The 17765-nt window shown below is 34.4% G+C and overlaps 1 protein-coding gene across 1 annotated transcript; it reads left to right on the forward strand.

Moving 5' to 3' along the window:
* Positions 1 to 1748: 1748 nt before the first annotated feature.
* LOC128987244 (uncharacterized) lies at positions 1749 to 16742 on the forward strand. The gene is made up of 2 exons (XM_054407997.1): positions 1749 to 1958; positions 15893 to 16742. The coding sequence occupies exons 1-2, from the start codon at positions 1877 to 1879 to the stop codon at positions 16588 to 16590; spliced, it is 780 nt and encodes a 259-aa protein (XP_054263972.1). The 5' UTR covers positions 1749 to 1876; the 3' UTR covers positions 16591 to 16742.
* Positions 16743 to 17765: the final 1023 nt, after the last annotated feature.

The following is a 17765-nucleotide window of genomic DNA, read 5'->3' on the forward strand; positions in this document are numbered from 1 at the left end:
AACCTAATGTTATTAAAATATATTTAACTGAAAATCAATTCAGACAAATGGAAATTCGCTTAGTCGGCAGGTTTGCTGCGGCGGGGGTATTTTTCCTACAGTCACCTGACTAAGTGGCCTTCCTTGCACTGATGGAATGTGTAACGCGAGTGCAAACTGCCTTTGCTGCACTCGGCAAACGAAAACATTTCTCTCATGTGCAGCTAAGTGCTACTTCGTCCACTAGTTACATAAATATATTTTAGACAAAGTTGCAGTATCTCCACTGTTTATATAACAGAACGCAACTAGTTTCTATAATCTATGTTATTCGTAACGAATAAATAGATACTAGAATTACATTTCTAATGATTTTATCTTTAATCAGTGGAAAGTGTAAAACTGATGGTATGAGGGATATGTAGACAAAGAAATTGGCATAACGTACCACAATGTTGAAGTTGAAGACCAGTATCTTTATCAGTTACTTTTAAACAGGATATAGCTTAACTAAAAATGAGGGGAAATTCCTTTGAACATTAGGAAAGCTATAATAGTATCATGGATTAAATACCTAAATAATAAAGTAGGTTCAGTTTCTGTATATAATGGTAGGTATTCCAAAGGGTTTAAATTAATGCTTTAGTTTTGCAAAATAAAATAATTCTTTGTCTATTTTCGATTGGACGTTTTTCAGTGCACAATCGATAGGACTAGAGAAACGTAAACAAAACCAGTATAAAATAGTATTCAACGAATATGCGACCACTATGATGGACACCAGTATTTTGAAACTGTGCTTTGAATCAGGATATGACTAGGAAATAGGAATACGTTCACAATAAAATAATTTAGCCCAGTTTCCATTGGTTCGTGCGTCCTACTGAAAGCCAGACATAGTATACATTATTACAATAGTATACTAAAGTTAAAGCAAAATAAGAAACACCAATGTGTTAATTTTTTTAATAAAATCACTATTCACAAACCAAAAAAAGTAAGTATGGGGTTTAAAAGAAGTGTTTGATTTCAACTGACAGATCACAATAACTTAAAAATTATTTGACAGTTCCTAAGTAATTTAATCTAACCACATAAGTAAAAGTTTGTTTCGGACCTTCACTTGCATCTGCTTTAAGAATATACGAGTCATTGACTCTGTTGATGACTCATTTGAATGCCCGTCTGATATCAACGGCCGTTGGCTTGACCTTGATCTAATATAATATTGCACAAGCAGTTTTGATTTAAATTTTAAAACTCGTGAATTGCCTATTTTGATTTCTGATTACAAAAGATGTTCAGTTCTTGTTGCGCTCACAGTATACACTTTAAGGTAGTATATTTAATATTGTAACAAAGGATATTAAAGAGAAAACCACCACCTAACAAATAGTGAGACACTATTTAGAAGGATCAGTAGTATATTGTATATCCTGATAATATAGGAACTACTGATACATAGTAGAAACTTGTTGTGGTGGTTTCCGGAAGGTAATAGAAATAATTCTTAAAACCGCTTATATATCAATCAACGTATCTATCAACACACAAAAGACCTGTGTACATTGCTCAGTAAACATTCCAGTATGTGTAGCGTACACCTAAACAGACTCCGCAGACCATAGAAGTAGTGGCTAATCGATCGACGCCACCAACTGAACTAGACGCGTACAGTATGGTCGGCAGCGCAGTACGGAGTGCGCAGCAGAAAATGTCGATGCGTCATCCGCCACGCTCCGCAGCGCTCAGTACTGAGTGCGCTGCGTAACAGAACGGCTGTTTGCGTTTTAGAATTCAAAGTTTTCAATTCAGTTGACATGTGCTCGGAAAGTTTCGAACGGACGAAGACGAACAGCTGATAGAGTTGGTCCACGCGAACCCTCGCCTCTGGAACATGTCTGATCCGGATTTCAAGAAGGAGAAGATATACATCTGGGAGGACATAGGTCGTGCTTTGACCTTCAGGCGGAGGACAGGTAAACAAACAGTACATGCGTGATTGCACTGTCTTAAACTTACACTAAAAAGTAACAAGCGAAATTAATTGTTTTGCATTCGTTGTACAAGTCTACAGTGCATCGCAGGTAGTTAATCGTTATTCTAAATTTTGTAGAATGGTACACATTGTGTACAGATAAAGGCATATTTTGATAATTAACTGCATAATAGATACTGTGGTCGCTTCACTACAGGTTATTATAATGATGCATCAGTTAATTACGTTAATTAGTTGAGCACTACTGTGGTAGTTAGGTTCATGGTGGAGGTTAGGTTCAGCAGGATCCGGGCTACACAGTCGTTTATGGAGGGGGGAGGTTTTGAATTACAACAAAACTTGGGAAAAATTACGGTATTTTATAACAAATTTTTAATGTTTGATCAAATATTTGTATTTTATAACATTGTATTCAAAAGTAAGTACTTCCTTAAATTCAGCAACCGCTTTTTCACGAGTACAGTAGTACTGTTAACAATCGCTGATAATGAACAACACTGTGTATTTACATAGGCCTGTATTGTCTCTCGGGTTCTCCTAATTCACGCACACACCTGCTGTCGTGTTGTACAACTAACTGCGAGTTTATTTCATACGGCCTAGAGAAGTTGACCTTGGGACCCTATTCTTCCTCACAAGGGGGTTGGTAGTTACCCCTCAGACCACTACTGTCCACCGGTTATGTCCTATTCCGCCCGAGTTATATTTCGCCCGTAGCCTAATTACTCCCAGTTCGCCCGCGGTCCCAGATTAACCCCTATAATCCTCAGCTCTACCTGCGTCAGGAGTCCTATTCCATCCACGGAGGCAAAGCCCCGCCTCCTAGGACCCCACCCACCCCAACCATGTAAAAGCCCTCCCCTACCCATCACCCGGTTATCCACCTCCGATTGACAAACCAGACAAACCAAGTGAATTTCCTTTATAGTATTAATGTAAAGTTTAAACACGAAGTTTTTAGCATTAAAATATAAAGAGGCATGTGCCCTTATTGATGTAGCCGTTGTAAAGATATGTTAAATCTTTATAATCTGGAACTTTCCTTTGCGTTGAAACGCTTCAACAGTGATATTGATACATGTTTACGACATAGCAGATTAATAAAATTTGCTACCTATGTGCTGTTAGTTACTGTATGTTTGTCTCCCTATCCAAAATGTGCAAATAAGCAATTTAATTATTTAAAATATTGCGTTTAACGGCAAACAGAAACATACGACAACACTGCAATCCAAGACATGGCCAAACAAAGGCCAATCGTTAGCTGCTTCTGGTGTTAAATATCCAACTGCACACCTTTTAGTTTTCGTTATTATACAATGTAAATAATTCATCTATTGGGTTTGATGATGATTGGAGTGTCGAATCGAACTCGATCACCATTTGCCATATTTTATGTATACAGGGTGGCTGGTCATCAGTGTTACAAAATTTTTTGGCGTAAGTACTAAGTAAATGCAGTGTAATGATGCATATAAAAGGTTCCAAGTCCAAAAATTAGCTTCCCAAAGAATTATTTTATGTTTTTCAAAAATAACTGTTTTCAAACTTAATACAGCTATTTCTCAATTACCTGTAAATGGATTTAAGTAGACAATGTCATTTTCGCGTTCTACATTAAATTTTGAATAAGAATAATAGAAAATGACAGAGGATCAGTTGTAAAAACTCCATTGTAAATAGATTCAAAGATAAAAATTAAGATGTTTGAAAAAAATTTAAAAAAAAACATTGGTCTATTGTATTTGTTCACACCCTGTATACAAGAAAGTGTCCGAATATGTTAAAAACTGCGTAATTTTATAAGCTTTCCAACCATATGCTACACTATTGAGGTTTAGATATTCTGTTGTTTGTTTTAGTGGTTTGAATACCAGAAAACAGGGAACTTTTTTACTGTTTTTACTGTTAAAGCTGAAACAAAAATACAACTTTTGCTTAATACATACCGGCTTTCTATGTTTTAAATGTTAAAGACATCCTGTTAACAATGTCTTAAATGTCTTAATTTTTATCTTTTAATCTATTTACAATGGAGTTTTTACAACTGATCCTCTGTCATTTTCAATTATTCTTATTCAATATTTAATGTAGAACACGAAAATGACATTGTCTACTCAAATCCATGTACAGGTAATTGAGAAATAGCTGTATTAAGTTTGAAAACATAGTTATTTTTTAAAAACATAAAATAATTCTTTGGGAAGCTAATTTTTGGACTTGAAACCTTTTATATGCATCATTACACTGCATTTACTTTGTACTTACGCCAAAAAAATTTTGTGACACTGATGACCAGCCACCCTGTATTTATCGTCTGGTGAGATAACAGTATGAGAGCACAAAAGTTCTAAGTGTTATTAGACTATCTTTTTTTTACTTTTCTATACAATGTAATATAGCAGTTTACGCAAGGAATGCGTTAAGATAGTGTCGTTTACTCTTTTTACGCGAGTTGCGTACACTACTTTACCTACGACAATATTTTCTCATGAATAACCAGATGTGTTGACAAGATGTGGATGAAGCGCGAGGGATGTTGACTTATAAAGTCCAAGCGTTGTCCGTGCGAAATAACAGGGGAGAAATAGCAGAGTTTCGCATTTTTCCACGAGAGGGTGGCCATTAAGGATTCGTCATCGGTATGCTTCTTTTTGGGGAGATGAGAGCTAACTCATTTCCATATGTGCCGTTGATTGTTACACATCGCGATGGAGTACACAACTACTAATAGAGGTGCGCTTAGTCTTATTTACAACGGGTATGGTTATTATAAAAAACGCGAGAATAAATCTGGTGAAGTGATCTGGTGGTGTAGTATATCGTATAACGGAGGTTGTCTCGGAAAGGTGATTGTTAAGGAAGAAGTAGTGTTGAGGGAAGAAGCTCATCAGTGTATTCCGGACGTTGCAAAGTTAGAAGTGAAAAAAGCTATTGCTAACGCTAAGAAGAGGGTCCAACAAGAAGACAACATAACCGTGGCAAAGGTATGTAAACAATATCTTGAATAACATTTTCCTCGTCAAACATTTTTTCGTAATACATCTCGAAGTTAAATTGTTTCTTTTCTATGGTTAGAGAATAATTTGTGTACCGTACTTGACGAATTTAAATGACCGAACGAGGATTCATTAGTTGTAGTACATTTTCATTTTAATTTAAACAAGCATAACTGTCTAACAACCATCATTCTGTGAAAATAGCCCTCTAATTGTTTAAAAATAAGACCGCATTATTTTAGGTTATACTAAGTCTTCGTCAATGTTTTCATTCCTGTTGTTTAAAAACATAGATTTTAAATATCGAGGGAGCAGCGTTTTCATAATGCACTAAAATATTAGTTTTAGGACGAGTTACGAACAATATTTTTCTTTACATTGTCATTTATACAAAATATTTATTTGTTTTAAGTTTTAATTGACATCACAACACTCACCCGTTTCCACGCTAAACACGCATCTACTAAGTTAGCCATTTCAGTGCAATTCTTAGAATTAAAAAGATTCCCTTAACAGCATTTTTTTATTTACAAAGCAGCTTTGGTACAATAGTTCGTTGCATCACTGTCAGTGGGAATGAGATTTTATAAATTAAACGAAAACGTAACCTCTCTTAGGAGCTATGAATAGTGATATAAGTAATTCAAATATTGTCGTAGGTAAAGTAGTGTACGCAACTTGCGTAAATAAAATAAACGACACTATCTTGACGTATTCCTTGCGTTAACTACTACATTACATTGTATACGAAAAGTAAAAAAAAAACGTCTAATAACACTTAAAACATATATTTGTGCTCTTATACTGTTATCTCACCAGACGATAAATATACATAAAAGATGGCAAGAGTTTGATTCGACACTCCAATCATCATCAGACCCAATAGGCGAATTATTTACATTGTAGGCTATAATAAAGAAAACTCAAAGGTGTGCAGTTGGGTATTTAACACTAGAAGCAGCTAACTAGTTGCCGTTGTTTGGCCATGTCTTGGATTGCAGTGTTATCATGTGTTTCTGTTTGCCGTACAGAAACATACAGTTACCGTACAGTAACTAACTTTAATACTTTAATACTTTTCTTTGAAATGGCGACCATACAAATGTAGGTATTTTAAGCCAAGTATGAATGGAGATGAGTGTGGGATGAGTGGCGCGATCTTGTAGTCTTGTTAGTGACTAAGGCCGACATAATCCTTGGACACAGCTGTTAATTAATAGCCCATACAGCTAATGGCAACTAAAGGACCTACAGTTTAATGACGCTTTAATGACGCGTTCATGGACAGTCAGTTTTATTATATTAATCTGTTATGTCGTAAGCATTTATCAATATAGATTACTGTTGAAGCTTTTCAACCCAAAGGAAAGTTCCAGATTATAAAGTGGTAGGGGTGATGGGTAGGGGAGGGCTTTTACATAGTTGGGGGTGGGTGGGGTCCTAGGAGGCGGGGCTTCGCCTCCGTGGATGGAATAGGACTCCTGACGCAGGTAGAGGATTATAGGGGTTAATCTGGGACCGCGGGCGAACTGGGAGTAATTAGGCTACGGGCGAAATAAAACTCGGGCGGAATAGGACTACACGCTGTCCACCTGCCACTTCCATCACACTGATACACACTGAGTTGATCGATTTATAAGATTGTTTGGATAACAAAAACTAAATAGGGATTTTACTTGTAGGTATTAAAATTATTTATGTTTAAGGAAAACACTGATAGAGGGATGTTAGCAAGTACATCATTCACCTTTTAACAATCCTACTGAAAACCCCAATATTGCATCCATGCAATTGACAATAATTTGTTTATTGAGTGGCTATCTATGTACACAAGAATTAGCACTGTATCCCGCGCTCTCTGTAGCTCAGAGGCAATGCATAGATCTGGAAAGCTCAATGAAGCTGGTTCGCAGCCAAACAAGTGCGAAAACATTTTGTCGGCTGAACATAGTCAAAATTACAATAAACAAGTTGTTAAAAGAATGTGTAAAGTTGGTCCATATCAGTTAACATAAAAAAGTATTTTTATCCAAAACAGTAAATTAAATTTTTATAAATTGATTTATGCGTTAGTTTCCATCTACGATTGCAACAATTTTCCATTCCATATTTTCAAAATTAACCCCCCCCCCGCCCGGATTAAGGCGTACTATTTTAAAGCAACGTTAAAATCTTACTATTTACGCTATAAACATTTTAATCATATTGAAAATTCGTGAGTATTTGTAAATCTTTAATTCCTTCGCCCCTTTATTGTTTTTAATATATACCTATAGATTTTTTGTTGGTTGTGCCATAGTTTTTTATTGTACTTTTATTTTTAAGACATTTAAGAAAATCCCTTACAGGTATGCAAGTACGTCATTCAGATTTTAATAGTTCTACTATACAACCAATAATGCATCTTTGCAATTTAACATTAGTTGTTTATTGAGTGACTATGTTGTACACATACATTCGTAACACGTATCCCGCGCTCTCTGTAGCTCAGAGGCAATGCACAGAACTTGAAAGCTCAATGAGGCAGGTTCGCAGCCGAGCGTGCGCAAACGTTTTGTTAGACGCAATACAAATTAAATTTTACTAGATGTAAAGTCTAAACATTTTTGTTGGCTGAACACAATACAAATTGCATTTCACCTGATTAAATCAATGTAAAATTGATCTCAATTTTGAATAGTGTTGTAAAATAATTTGTAAAAACAGTCGATATTAATTTTTAACAATTGAAAGTTTTTAACAGTTATTATTAAAAACTTTGAAAAAAGAGTTTTGCAAATCGATTAAAGGTACTTGGTTAGGTCTCCAACTACAATTGCAACACTTTTTAATCTGACATTTTCAAATCTATTATTTTATTAATGTGTACCGGTATGCATTTTATACAGGGTGATTGGTACTCAGTGTGACAACATTTTTTTAATGTAGAAGAAGAAGAAGAAGAAGAAGAAGAAAAAGTGTTTATTGAAATAAAATATCAATACAGTGTTTTTACATAAACACAAAGAACAATGGTCAAAGACCGTCTGTTTTGTGGTTGACATACTGATTTTACAATATTTTAAAACACATTAAAAAGAGTCCATAAATCACAAACTATAATTCATTAAATAAACTGTTTTTTAGTAACAAATACACAAATAGCACTACATAGTAAAAAGGATCAGTTAGCAAATGAATCAAAAATAAAATTTAAAATATAGGCCTATTGAGAATCTGAATTTATTCTACAAAACAGCAATAAAATATAAGTAATAATAAAAAATAAAATAAAAACAAGCCTATTTTTACTTAGACAAATACTTAACAAACAATATTTTATACATTTTTAAGTACATAAATTTTCCCACTTTTGTATTGATATCTCAATTATTAAATTTAATAATTAAACTCCATTATCAATTCCCACCTTTTACACCACGCCTCTTTAAGATAATTTCCCAATGCCCGCCAATCTTTGCCATTTAAAATTCAAAAAACTCATATTCATTTAAATATAACTTGTTAAACCAAATTTGACGTACATTTTTTTAAAATTGGACATTCTGCTATAAAATGGTACACCGTTTCATCTCGGGTGAGATTACATAGTGAACATAAATAAATTTGATTTTCCATCCAGGGCTTATAGTTAAGATTTATTAACTCTGTTCTAGCTTTTATAATCCAGGACATAAGTTTAACATTTAGGTCCGCAAAAGGAACAATCTATCTCCAAGGTGGAGGTCAAGGTTCAGATACTGCTGGTGATAACGACTAGTCAATGCCGAACCCAGACAATCCTGTCGCCAAGCCGTTCTCTCTAACTCTAATAATTCAAACAATCGAGATTGAAAATTTTGCAATCTGTTAAAATCGACGTCCAACGCTACTCCCCGTCTTTCGCCCATTTTTAACATCTCCCTGTACCAAAATATTTTTTTCAAAATTATCTGCTAGCCAAGATATAAGGAAGTCTATTCACTGGTAAAAACAATACTCTAATAATATAACCAATGTGCAAACTTAATGTGTAAAAATAAACCTGATCAAACTGACATTCTAGGTGTAATACGTAATTTTGGAGTATTTTGTGGCAATCTAAATAATTTTTTGAGCAAAGTTATTTTGAGCAGATTCAACCGTTTTACTCTTGATAAAACCCCAAACTTGTGCTCCATAACTCAGCAAACGCTCTAACTATTGAATTATAACACACTATTTTTGCATTAATCGGCACTTGATTATTACTTATTAAATTACTCCAGATTAAATTAACAGCTAATTTGGAAGCTGACGATTTTTCTTTAAAATGCATTTCCCACGAAAGTGAACTTGTAAAGTTTACTCCTAAATATTTATAATTGTTTACAATTTCGATTTGTTCACCCTTGTACCACCATTTAGAACTGGACCCAAGCCTCCCACCTTTTCTGGAAAGCATAATTTTTGATTTAGCTAAATTTAAGCGTAAATTCCAAGTTTCACAGTAATTCTCCAATCGTTTAATCATGTGTTGAAGGCCGGTTGCAGTTGGAGATAAGAGCGATATCGTCAGCATACATCAGGACATTGACTCTTTTTCTACTACTCCACCATAACAACATCCTCCCTCTAGTACATCTGGCAAGTCGTTTATAAAAATAGCAAAATTCGTTGGGCTACATATACAACCTTGTCTTAAACCCATGGAGGTGCTGAAGTGCTCAGTAATTCCCTCCTGACACCACACTGTTGCTTTGTGCCTTGATAATAATTTTTTAGCATATTTCTGTATTTTGACGACACACCCATACAAGACATTTTATAAATTAAAGCCTCCCTATCTATTGTATCAAATGCACTTGAGAAATCCACAAAAAAAGTAAATAATTTACCCTTTTTTCCGCTAATTGCAGATGAGCTATACAAGTAAGATTTAAAAACGTTATCTATAGTCGAGTAACCTTGGCGAAATCCTGCCTGGAATTCCGTGAACAAACCTTTACCGTTGACCCAATTTACTAATCTGTTATTTGTTAGACTGATAAAATCTTTCCTACACAGTCTATAAACGACAATCCTCTGTAGTTTCAACTAGGTTAATATCTCCTTTTTTATGTAATGGATACACTATCGACCTTTTAAACGATTCTGGAACATTCCCAGTTCTGTAAATATTATTAAAAATAGATAATAATTTGATATGAAATGAATCTGGAGCATACTTAAAATATTCGTATGGGAATCAATCAATCCCTGGGGCCTTGTTACATTTAACCTTTTTTAGGACGTTTTTCAACTCTCCCATACTAAAGTCGCTATCTAAGAATGCATCTAAAATCAATGGTTCGGCAAACTGTATCTTTCCAGTCAGCAATGGAGGGTTGAGCAACGTTTTAAAATGTCTTACCCAGTCCAAGGGCGTGATGCTTCCAATCCTGTTATTATCTTTCTTTTTAAAGCTATTAACTGCCCTCCAAAACTTATTTGTATCGGTTGCTTGCGTAATACTACTTATTTGAGATTCTAAATATGCTCTCTTTTTATCTTGGCACATTGACTTATACTTTCTGCTCTCGTTAATATATCCAATTCTAAACTGATATTCGCTGTTTTTTCTAAATACATTTAATGACCTAAAAACTCTCTTTCGTTGTAAAAAACAATCAATATCAAACCATGGTTGCCTGAAAGTAAGATTATGTTTTTGTTGCTTTGTAACATTATCAGTTGAGTCTTTTATTATTTTAATTAAATTAGATATATTATCCTGATTACACTCGCCTATCTCAACAGTCTGAATGTTTACATCAATTTTTTCTCGGTAGTATCTTTCGTCTTTAGCCTTCCATTTCAATTTAGGTAACAATGGAAGTGTTTTCACACCCTCCGAACCCTCACCACCAACTGCAACCGGACTCACACATTTCAAACTCAGTTCAATTGGGAGGTGATCTGACCCTGGATGGTTCACAACTTTAAAATCGTGGATAAAATTTAAGCAATTTAATGATACCATGGCGAAATCGATTACTGAACTCCCCATCGCCCCTATAAATGTAAAATTACCGCTTGCATCACTTTTGCTCCTGCCGTTCAAAATAACTAAACCTAGATTTTCTATAGCCCTTAAAAGTTTTCTACCTCGAGTGTTAATTACCGAATCGTTTGATTTCCTTACATCACTTAAATTATTGTTTAGAGTTTCTATTATCCTATCAGAAAATGTTTGTTCACAAGCAATTCTACCATTCATATCACCTAATATCAGTAAATTGTCTCTATACTTTGTATTCAAGAACAGTTCAAAATTAGTAAAATCATATTCCCATGAATTAAAATTAAGATACACAGGCATAACACAGATTTTACGATTCTCAGGCAAACTATTGTGAATTTCAAACAAATTATAGCCACTATCTTGTACAAGTTTAATGTTTTTAGCAAAAGGTGAATTTAAGTTTTTCAAGCAAACTATACCTCCTACATTTCTACCATAATTTGAAACCCTAGTTGCAAACACAAAATATACCTCAAAATTTTTTAATCGTTGGATAACATAATCTTTTTCCCGTTCAGATATAAACGTCTCAAGTAAAAATATTAAATCATAATTAACAATCAAATTTAAAAAATCAAAATCATTTACCTTATTTTTAAGACCAGAAACATTATAACACAATACATTCAAGTGTCTGCTGGTTACCGGATGCTGCTCTGTTGCTCGTACTGCGTTGTCCTCCAGATCGGCGTGGCGTCCTCACACTCCATTGGTGGCGGCGGCGTAGCTTAAGGCGGCTCCTCTGTTCACAGCAGGCGTGGTCGGACTCATCGTCGACCCGTGGTCCAGAGGCAAGGATGCTGCTGTCGACTCTCTGGATGGAATATCAGGAGCTTGTTGAGGCTTAGCTTTCGTGGGACCATCTTGCTTAAGCTTCTCTATAAATCCTCTGAAGTCATGTTTAAACATCTTGCTTAACTTCTCTGCTCCGTCCTCGTCTCCAGCCATTAGTCGATCTTGGTCCCATGTGAACCTGCAGTTCTTCACGATGATATGGTCGTAAATCATTGGAATTTTAGTCTTTCCACCAACGCGTTCTAGTTCATCCCGCACTGCGGCTAGTCTCGCACGTTTGTATCGCACCTCTAGCGGGAAATCACGAAATACACTAACACCCGTGCCCTTAAGATCCCTCACCCTCGCCATTATATATTGTATATCATGATCATCGGGAAAGTGTGCGATTATTAAGTTTCTGTCCTTCCCTAGAGGATGAGCACGGTTAACCCATAACGTATCACTCATTCCAAACTTGTCATTGCAGAATTTAACAATTAACTGCCTAAAGTCCTTGGTTTGAGGAGAAACTTTTAAGCCTTTAAAAATCAGATTATTCCTACGGGACCTTGATTCTAGATCAGTGAGTTTGTCCATGATTTTTTTCTCACTCAATCTCAGAGACATAACCTCCTCACGCAAACTAACGTTTTCTTCCTTCAGCAGATTAATTTGAGTTGAAAGTACACTCAAGTCATTTTTTGTTGCTAAATTAGCAAGTTTTTCTTCCAATAATTTACTCAAACCTGCAACTGAGAGCTGTCCAACTAACTCGTTTTCCATGTCGTCCGATTGTAGGTTAAGATCACCTGGAGAGCTCGAACCACGTTGACGTTTAGGGTTTCTCGACGCTGGCGTGAAATACTGTTCAATTGTCTTCGACATACGAATCTGACTACGATGCACAAACAGTTAGTAAAGCCACTAGACACAGAACACGACACAACACTGATCGAGATCTGAGAATAACCTTCGAACACGGGTGAGCGTGGACTGATACACGTCCATTTTTTTAATGTAAGTACAAAGTAAATGCAGTGTGAATGCAGTGTGCTTCCCAAAGAATTATTTATGTTTTTTTTTTTTTTAAATAACTACTTTTTTTAACTTAATATAGCTATTTCTCAATTACCTGTAAATGGATTTGAGTGGATAATGTCATTTTCGTGTTCAACATTAAATTTTGAATAAGAATAATAGAAAATGAGGGGGATCAGTTGTAAAAACTCCATTGTAAATAGATTCAAAGATAAAAATTAAGATGTTTGATAAAAATAAAAAAATAAAAACATTGGTCTATTGCATTTGTTCACACCCTGTATACAAGAAAGTGTCGGAATATGTTAAAAACTGCGCCATTTTATAAGCTTTCCAACCATATGCTACACCATTGAGCTTTATGTCTGCTTATGTACGCTTTAGTGGTTTGAAGACTACAAAGCATGGTGTCTTCAACATTTAAAACATAGAAAGTCGGCATGTATTAAGCAAAAGTTGTATTTTTGTTTCAGCTTGAACAGTAAAAACAGTAAAAAAGTTCCCTGTTTTCTGGTATTCAAACCACTAACAAAAAATATCTAAACCTCAATAGTGTAGCATAGTGTAGACTTGGAACCTGTTATATGCATCATTACACTGCATTTACTTTGTACTTACACCAAAAAAGTTTTGTCACACTGAGTACCAATCACCCTGTATAATCTTTACAGATATTAAGTTTGGCTAACTGCCTTTGTATGCTTAAAAACAAAATGTAAATTAGAAATGGTAAAAATAATTGAGAAACTGTAAAGGAAGTAATATTTTAGAGTAAACTGCCCTTTGTATAAACATAAACTATAGTCAAAGCTACTTATACAGGGTGTTCGAACAGGTGGGGACATATTTTACCTAGTGATTCCTTAAATCAAAATAAAGAGAAAATCAGGAATAACATTTTTTCCAAAATCGCTTCGTTAACCAGATATCCGCCATTTTGTATTTTTTACATAAACTTTTTATCTTTTAATTTTTTTTATCCGATCTTTGTGCAACTTGGTATGTATGTTGGGATATACGAGACCCGTTTTATGAAAAAATTTTATCTTAGTACAACCTAAAATCTCAAAATGGCAGCCATTTAAAATTTTGTTAATTTAAATTACTCGCAAATGGATGGTTTTATGAAAAAATGTCAAGAACACCTTTATTAATCATTTTTAATTATCTTTCAAACGATACCAAGCTCAAAAAGATCGAATAAGAAATAGCTGAAATAATACGATTTCTAGTTGTAAAATGGGGTGGAATGAGGCAGAAGCTAATCAGGCTTGCCCCATTTTACAACTAAAAATCATTGGTATATGTGTATTTTAGTAGGTAAGAAGAGCTTACAAAGTTTCGTTCCAATATCTCAAGCCATTTCAATATGGTGGCCATTTAAAATCTTTAATGCCTAATTTCATGAAAACTGTATATATTAAGAAAATTGATTTCAGATCAAAAAGATAGAGAATTTAAATCAAAATCAAATGAGGTCGGATGACAAAAAACCGAGTCATTAGTTTTTTTCTACATTCGGCTAAGCAATTTAATAGGACTACCATACTGCTCTGTAAAATAACGAATAATAGACAATATAATATGGAAGTTCTATTAAATTGCTTAACCGAATGTAGAAGAAAACTGATAATTCTGTTGTTTGCCATCCGATTTTAACAAACAAGGTCTCATTTTATTTGGATTTGAATTCTCTATCTTTCTTATTTGAAAAACAATTTTCTTAATATTTACAGTTTTCATGAAATTTGGCATTAAAGACTTTAAATGGCTACCATATTGAAACGGTTTGAGATATTGGAACGAAACTTTGTAAGCTCTTTTTATCTACTAAAATACACATTTAAACTAATTTTGAAATTTTCATCTTGAAAAATGCCCCCGATATAAAATAATTCTTAAATACCTCCGCCGCAGCAAACCTGCCGACTAAGCGAATTTCCATTTGTCTGAATTGATTTTCAGTTAAATATATTTTAATAACATTAGGTTTAACGAGTACCTAGGTTTGCTGCTACAAGGAAACTAGTAAAGTGTGTTTTTGAGTAAAATATTGATAGCTTAGTACAAAATAAATAAATTTGCCAAGTTTGATCAAAATATATCCATAAACAAGCAAACTACAACATTTGACAATATTCTCCATAAGAATAACATGGGAATTTTAAATTTAAAATTTTTTTAATTTTCTCCGTTACTAATAATCGAATAAAAATACTTTTATATACTAAATTATTTGTTTTTTTAAGCTCTTTAAAAAGGTCTAAAGAGAAATCGGGAAATTTTGTGTTTTGAGGGTCAAAAGTGAGAAAAACCAATTTTTACCCCATAAAACCCCCCGTAAAGCCCCGTTCCCATGGTCCGATCGTGCTGGTTTGCGAACTCATTCAAGTTTATCCCGCTTTACACCTTTAAACCAAAGTTATCAAGTTATCAAGTTATCGCGTTCACGGACGTATATATATATATATATATATATACATATATAAAAATTTGAACGAATGGTGTTTTTGGCCTCTGGGGACATCAAAATGAAAAAGTAAATCGGTCCCGGGTCTAGGTCTTACCGTGCCACCTACGGTAATAGCTACTTCCCTATAGGGAAATTCGCTAAAATCACAAACGGATCGACAAACAGAAATCTAGGCAGTTTAAACCCATAATTATATTCATTTTATGTTTGTCTTGGCCCAAGGAACAAGTTCACAAAATATGTCCAGACAATTTGGAAACACCCTGTATAAAGGAGGAATGAAGCCCTAAACCTAAAACTTGAAGCCAAAGATGTATCATTTCAACGGAAACTAAAAACTTGTGAATACCTTTTAATTATTTATATTACTGTGTAGAAATTAAAATAGAGGTGCATGTCACTAGTAATAATAATTTTAGGTTGTGGACAGAATTTTCCAAAATACTGCTACTTTTTAAATCTTTGCATTTATCTCACTAGCCCATAGACATTTTCAAGTATGCTAAATTTCACCAGTTCAGATCAATTCTGTGCACATTGCAGCAATCAGACAAGGTTTTTGTTTCAAAGTTGATTTTTATGTATCAAATGTTTTCCTGTTACAGGGCAAGAGTGCAAATCTCGCTGGAGAAGCATCAGAGACTATTATAAGAAGCAGAAGAAAGAAGAGAAGAACGGAGCTGCACACGTACCAGCAATAAAGAGAAGACAAGTCTATTGGAACAGTCTGAGTTTCTTGGACGATACAGATGACCAGGACGAGTTGACAACATACTCAGCTTTTCCAAATGTACAAGTTGAAATGTCCGAAGACACCGAAGGATTTGACTTTGTTGACTGCCAGAATCATATAAATGGAAGTGAGTTAGATGAGGTTTCAACAGCAAATATTCCAAGAAAAAGGCGAAAACTAAACGAGGAAGATCATACAAGTGTTGACGAACAAGAGCTACGTACCGATCTTGCAAGAAGTATAGGCAAAAACGAATTTCTTAAGAAATCGGAAGAAATAGGAAACAAATCTGGTACCCTTGAATCCCAACTTAAAGAGGCTTTGCAAGAAATGAAGGAACGACTGACTGATCAAGAACCAGAAGTAAAAAGCATCGTTTCGGAACAAGATGGGCCCGATGACGAAATAGAGCTTTTCTTCAAAGCGATGGCAGCGACAGTAAAAAAGTTTTCACCTAAGTTAAAGGTAGAAACAAAATCAAAAATATTTACTGTCGTGACTGAACTAGAACTTAAGCATTTAGAATCAACTTCTCTCCTGCAGTCTACAAATTGTAAGGGTGATCAATGAAATCCCAACTGCATCGCAGATCTAGAGTGCCATAGTTGCTAGTCATTGTGGTACGTTATTAAAATATCAACACGACAAGTAGACTGAACTCCAAAGAACAAAGTGTTACCCTTTTTTGTTACTAACTTTAACAATAAATATGCATTACACTATTGAGTTTTTATGTATTTTTCACTAGTTTTAAAACGTAAGGATGGACAATCCTTAACGTATAGTTAGTCTACAGAACTTCGACTATACTGATTCAAAGTAATTCAATAATTAGCTCGAATGTAGTCAGTGATAATCATATTATGACTTAGGAATAACGTTATAGCTGGGTAATTATTATAGAGTGAGGAATGCCGAAAGTGTTAACAACTGTGTAATTTGAAAGTAAATTCAAGTCCCAGTCCCAGTCTACACTAGAGGACTGTTGACGTGTAGGGAGGGTTCTTGTCCCTATCCACCCTGTAGTGCCCTCTAGTCGTCATTGTTAGCCACATGACTTGTTCTCACTATTACACGAGGCTTGCTGTTTTATATCATCTAATCATCTTGTCGGTTTGTATCTAAGCACAGTGGCGTTGCTTGGTTAAATTCTAGGGGGGGGGAGAAGCCTCAAATTTCCCAACTGCTCAACATAGATTTCCCAACTATTTTTTTGTAGAAATCAATTTCTGTACTATTTTTAAAAATCTACAAATTATTATACACTGCAGTAACACTCAATTTAGTATTTATAAACTTGCATTAACAAAACATAGCTAGTTTTACATATATACAAAATTACTCAATTTCTAAAACTTCTACCAATTCATAATGAAATTTTATGACTTCAAAAAACTTGAACAAGTAATGTTTCGAATCCAAAAATTTTACAAACCAGACGTAGGAGACGTAGCAGTGTAAAATTTTAGGGATATAAAATAAGCCTCAGAGTACAAATTAGTATAGAAAAAATATTTTATTAAAAAATAATTAAATTAAAATACTTTTAGAAGTTAAGATCAACATTTTAACTTTCATAAAACTTACGACTGGGGTAGGCCTAAACAAGTTTGTAATGATGATATATTAATATCAGTGTTGTGAATAATATTATTCTAGTCTAAAAAAGAATAAACCTAAAATAAGACTCGTATGAAATAAAAACGTTTAACTTGGTTGATAATAAACCTATACATACAATAAAA

The sequence above is a fragment of the Macrosteles quadrilineatus genome, unplaced genomic scaffold (genome assembly GCF_028750875.1).
Source record: "Macrosteles quadrilineatus isolate MER2022 unplaced genomic scaffold, UCM_ALF_1.0 Scaffold_2__2_contigs__length_208266976, whole genome shotgun sequence".
NCBI lineage: Eukaryota > Metazoa > Arthropoda > Insecta > Hemiptera > Cicadellidae > Macrosteles > Macrosteles quadrilineatus.

Bases quoted from the DNA above. Each gene is read 5' to 3' on its own strand.
- LOC128987244 (XM_054407997.1), top strand. From the start codon at position 1,877: ATGTCTGATCCGGATTTCAAGAAGGAGAAGATATACATCTGGGAGGAC. The intron at 1,959-15,892 runs GTAAACAAACAG...TTCCTGTTACAG, and splicing joins GACCTTCAGGCGGAGGACAG to GGCAAGAGTGCAAATCTCGC.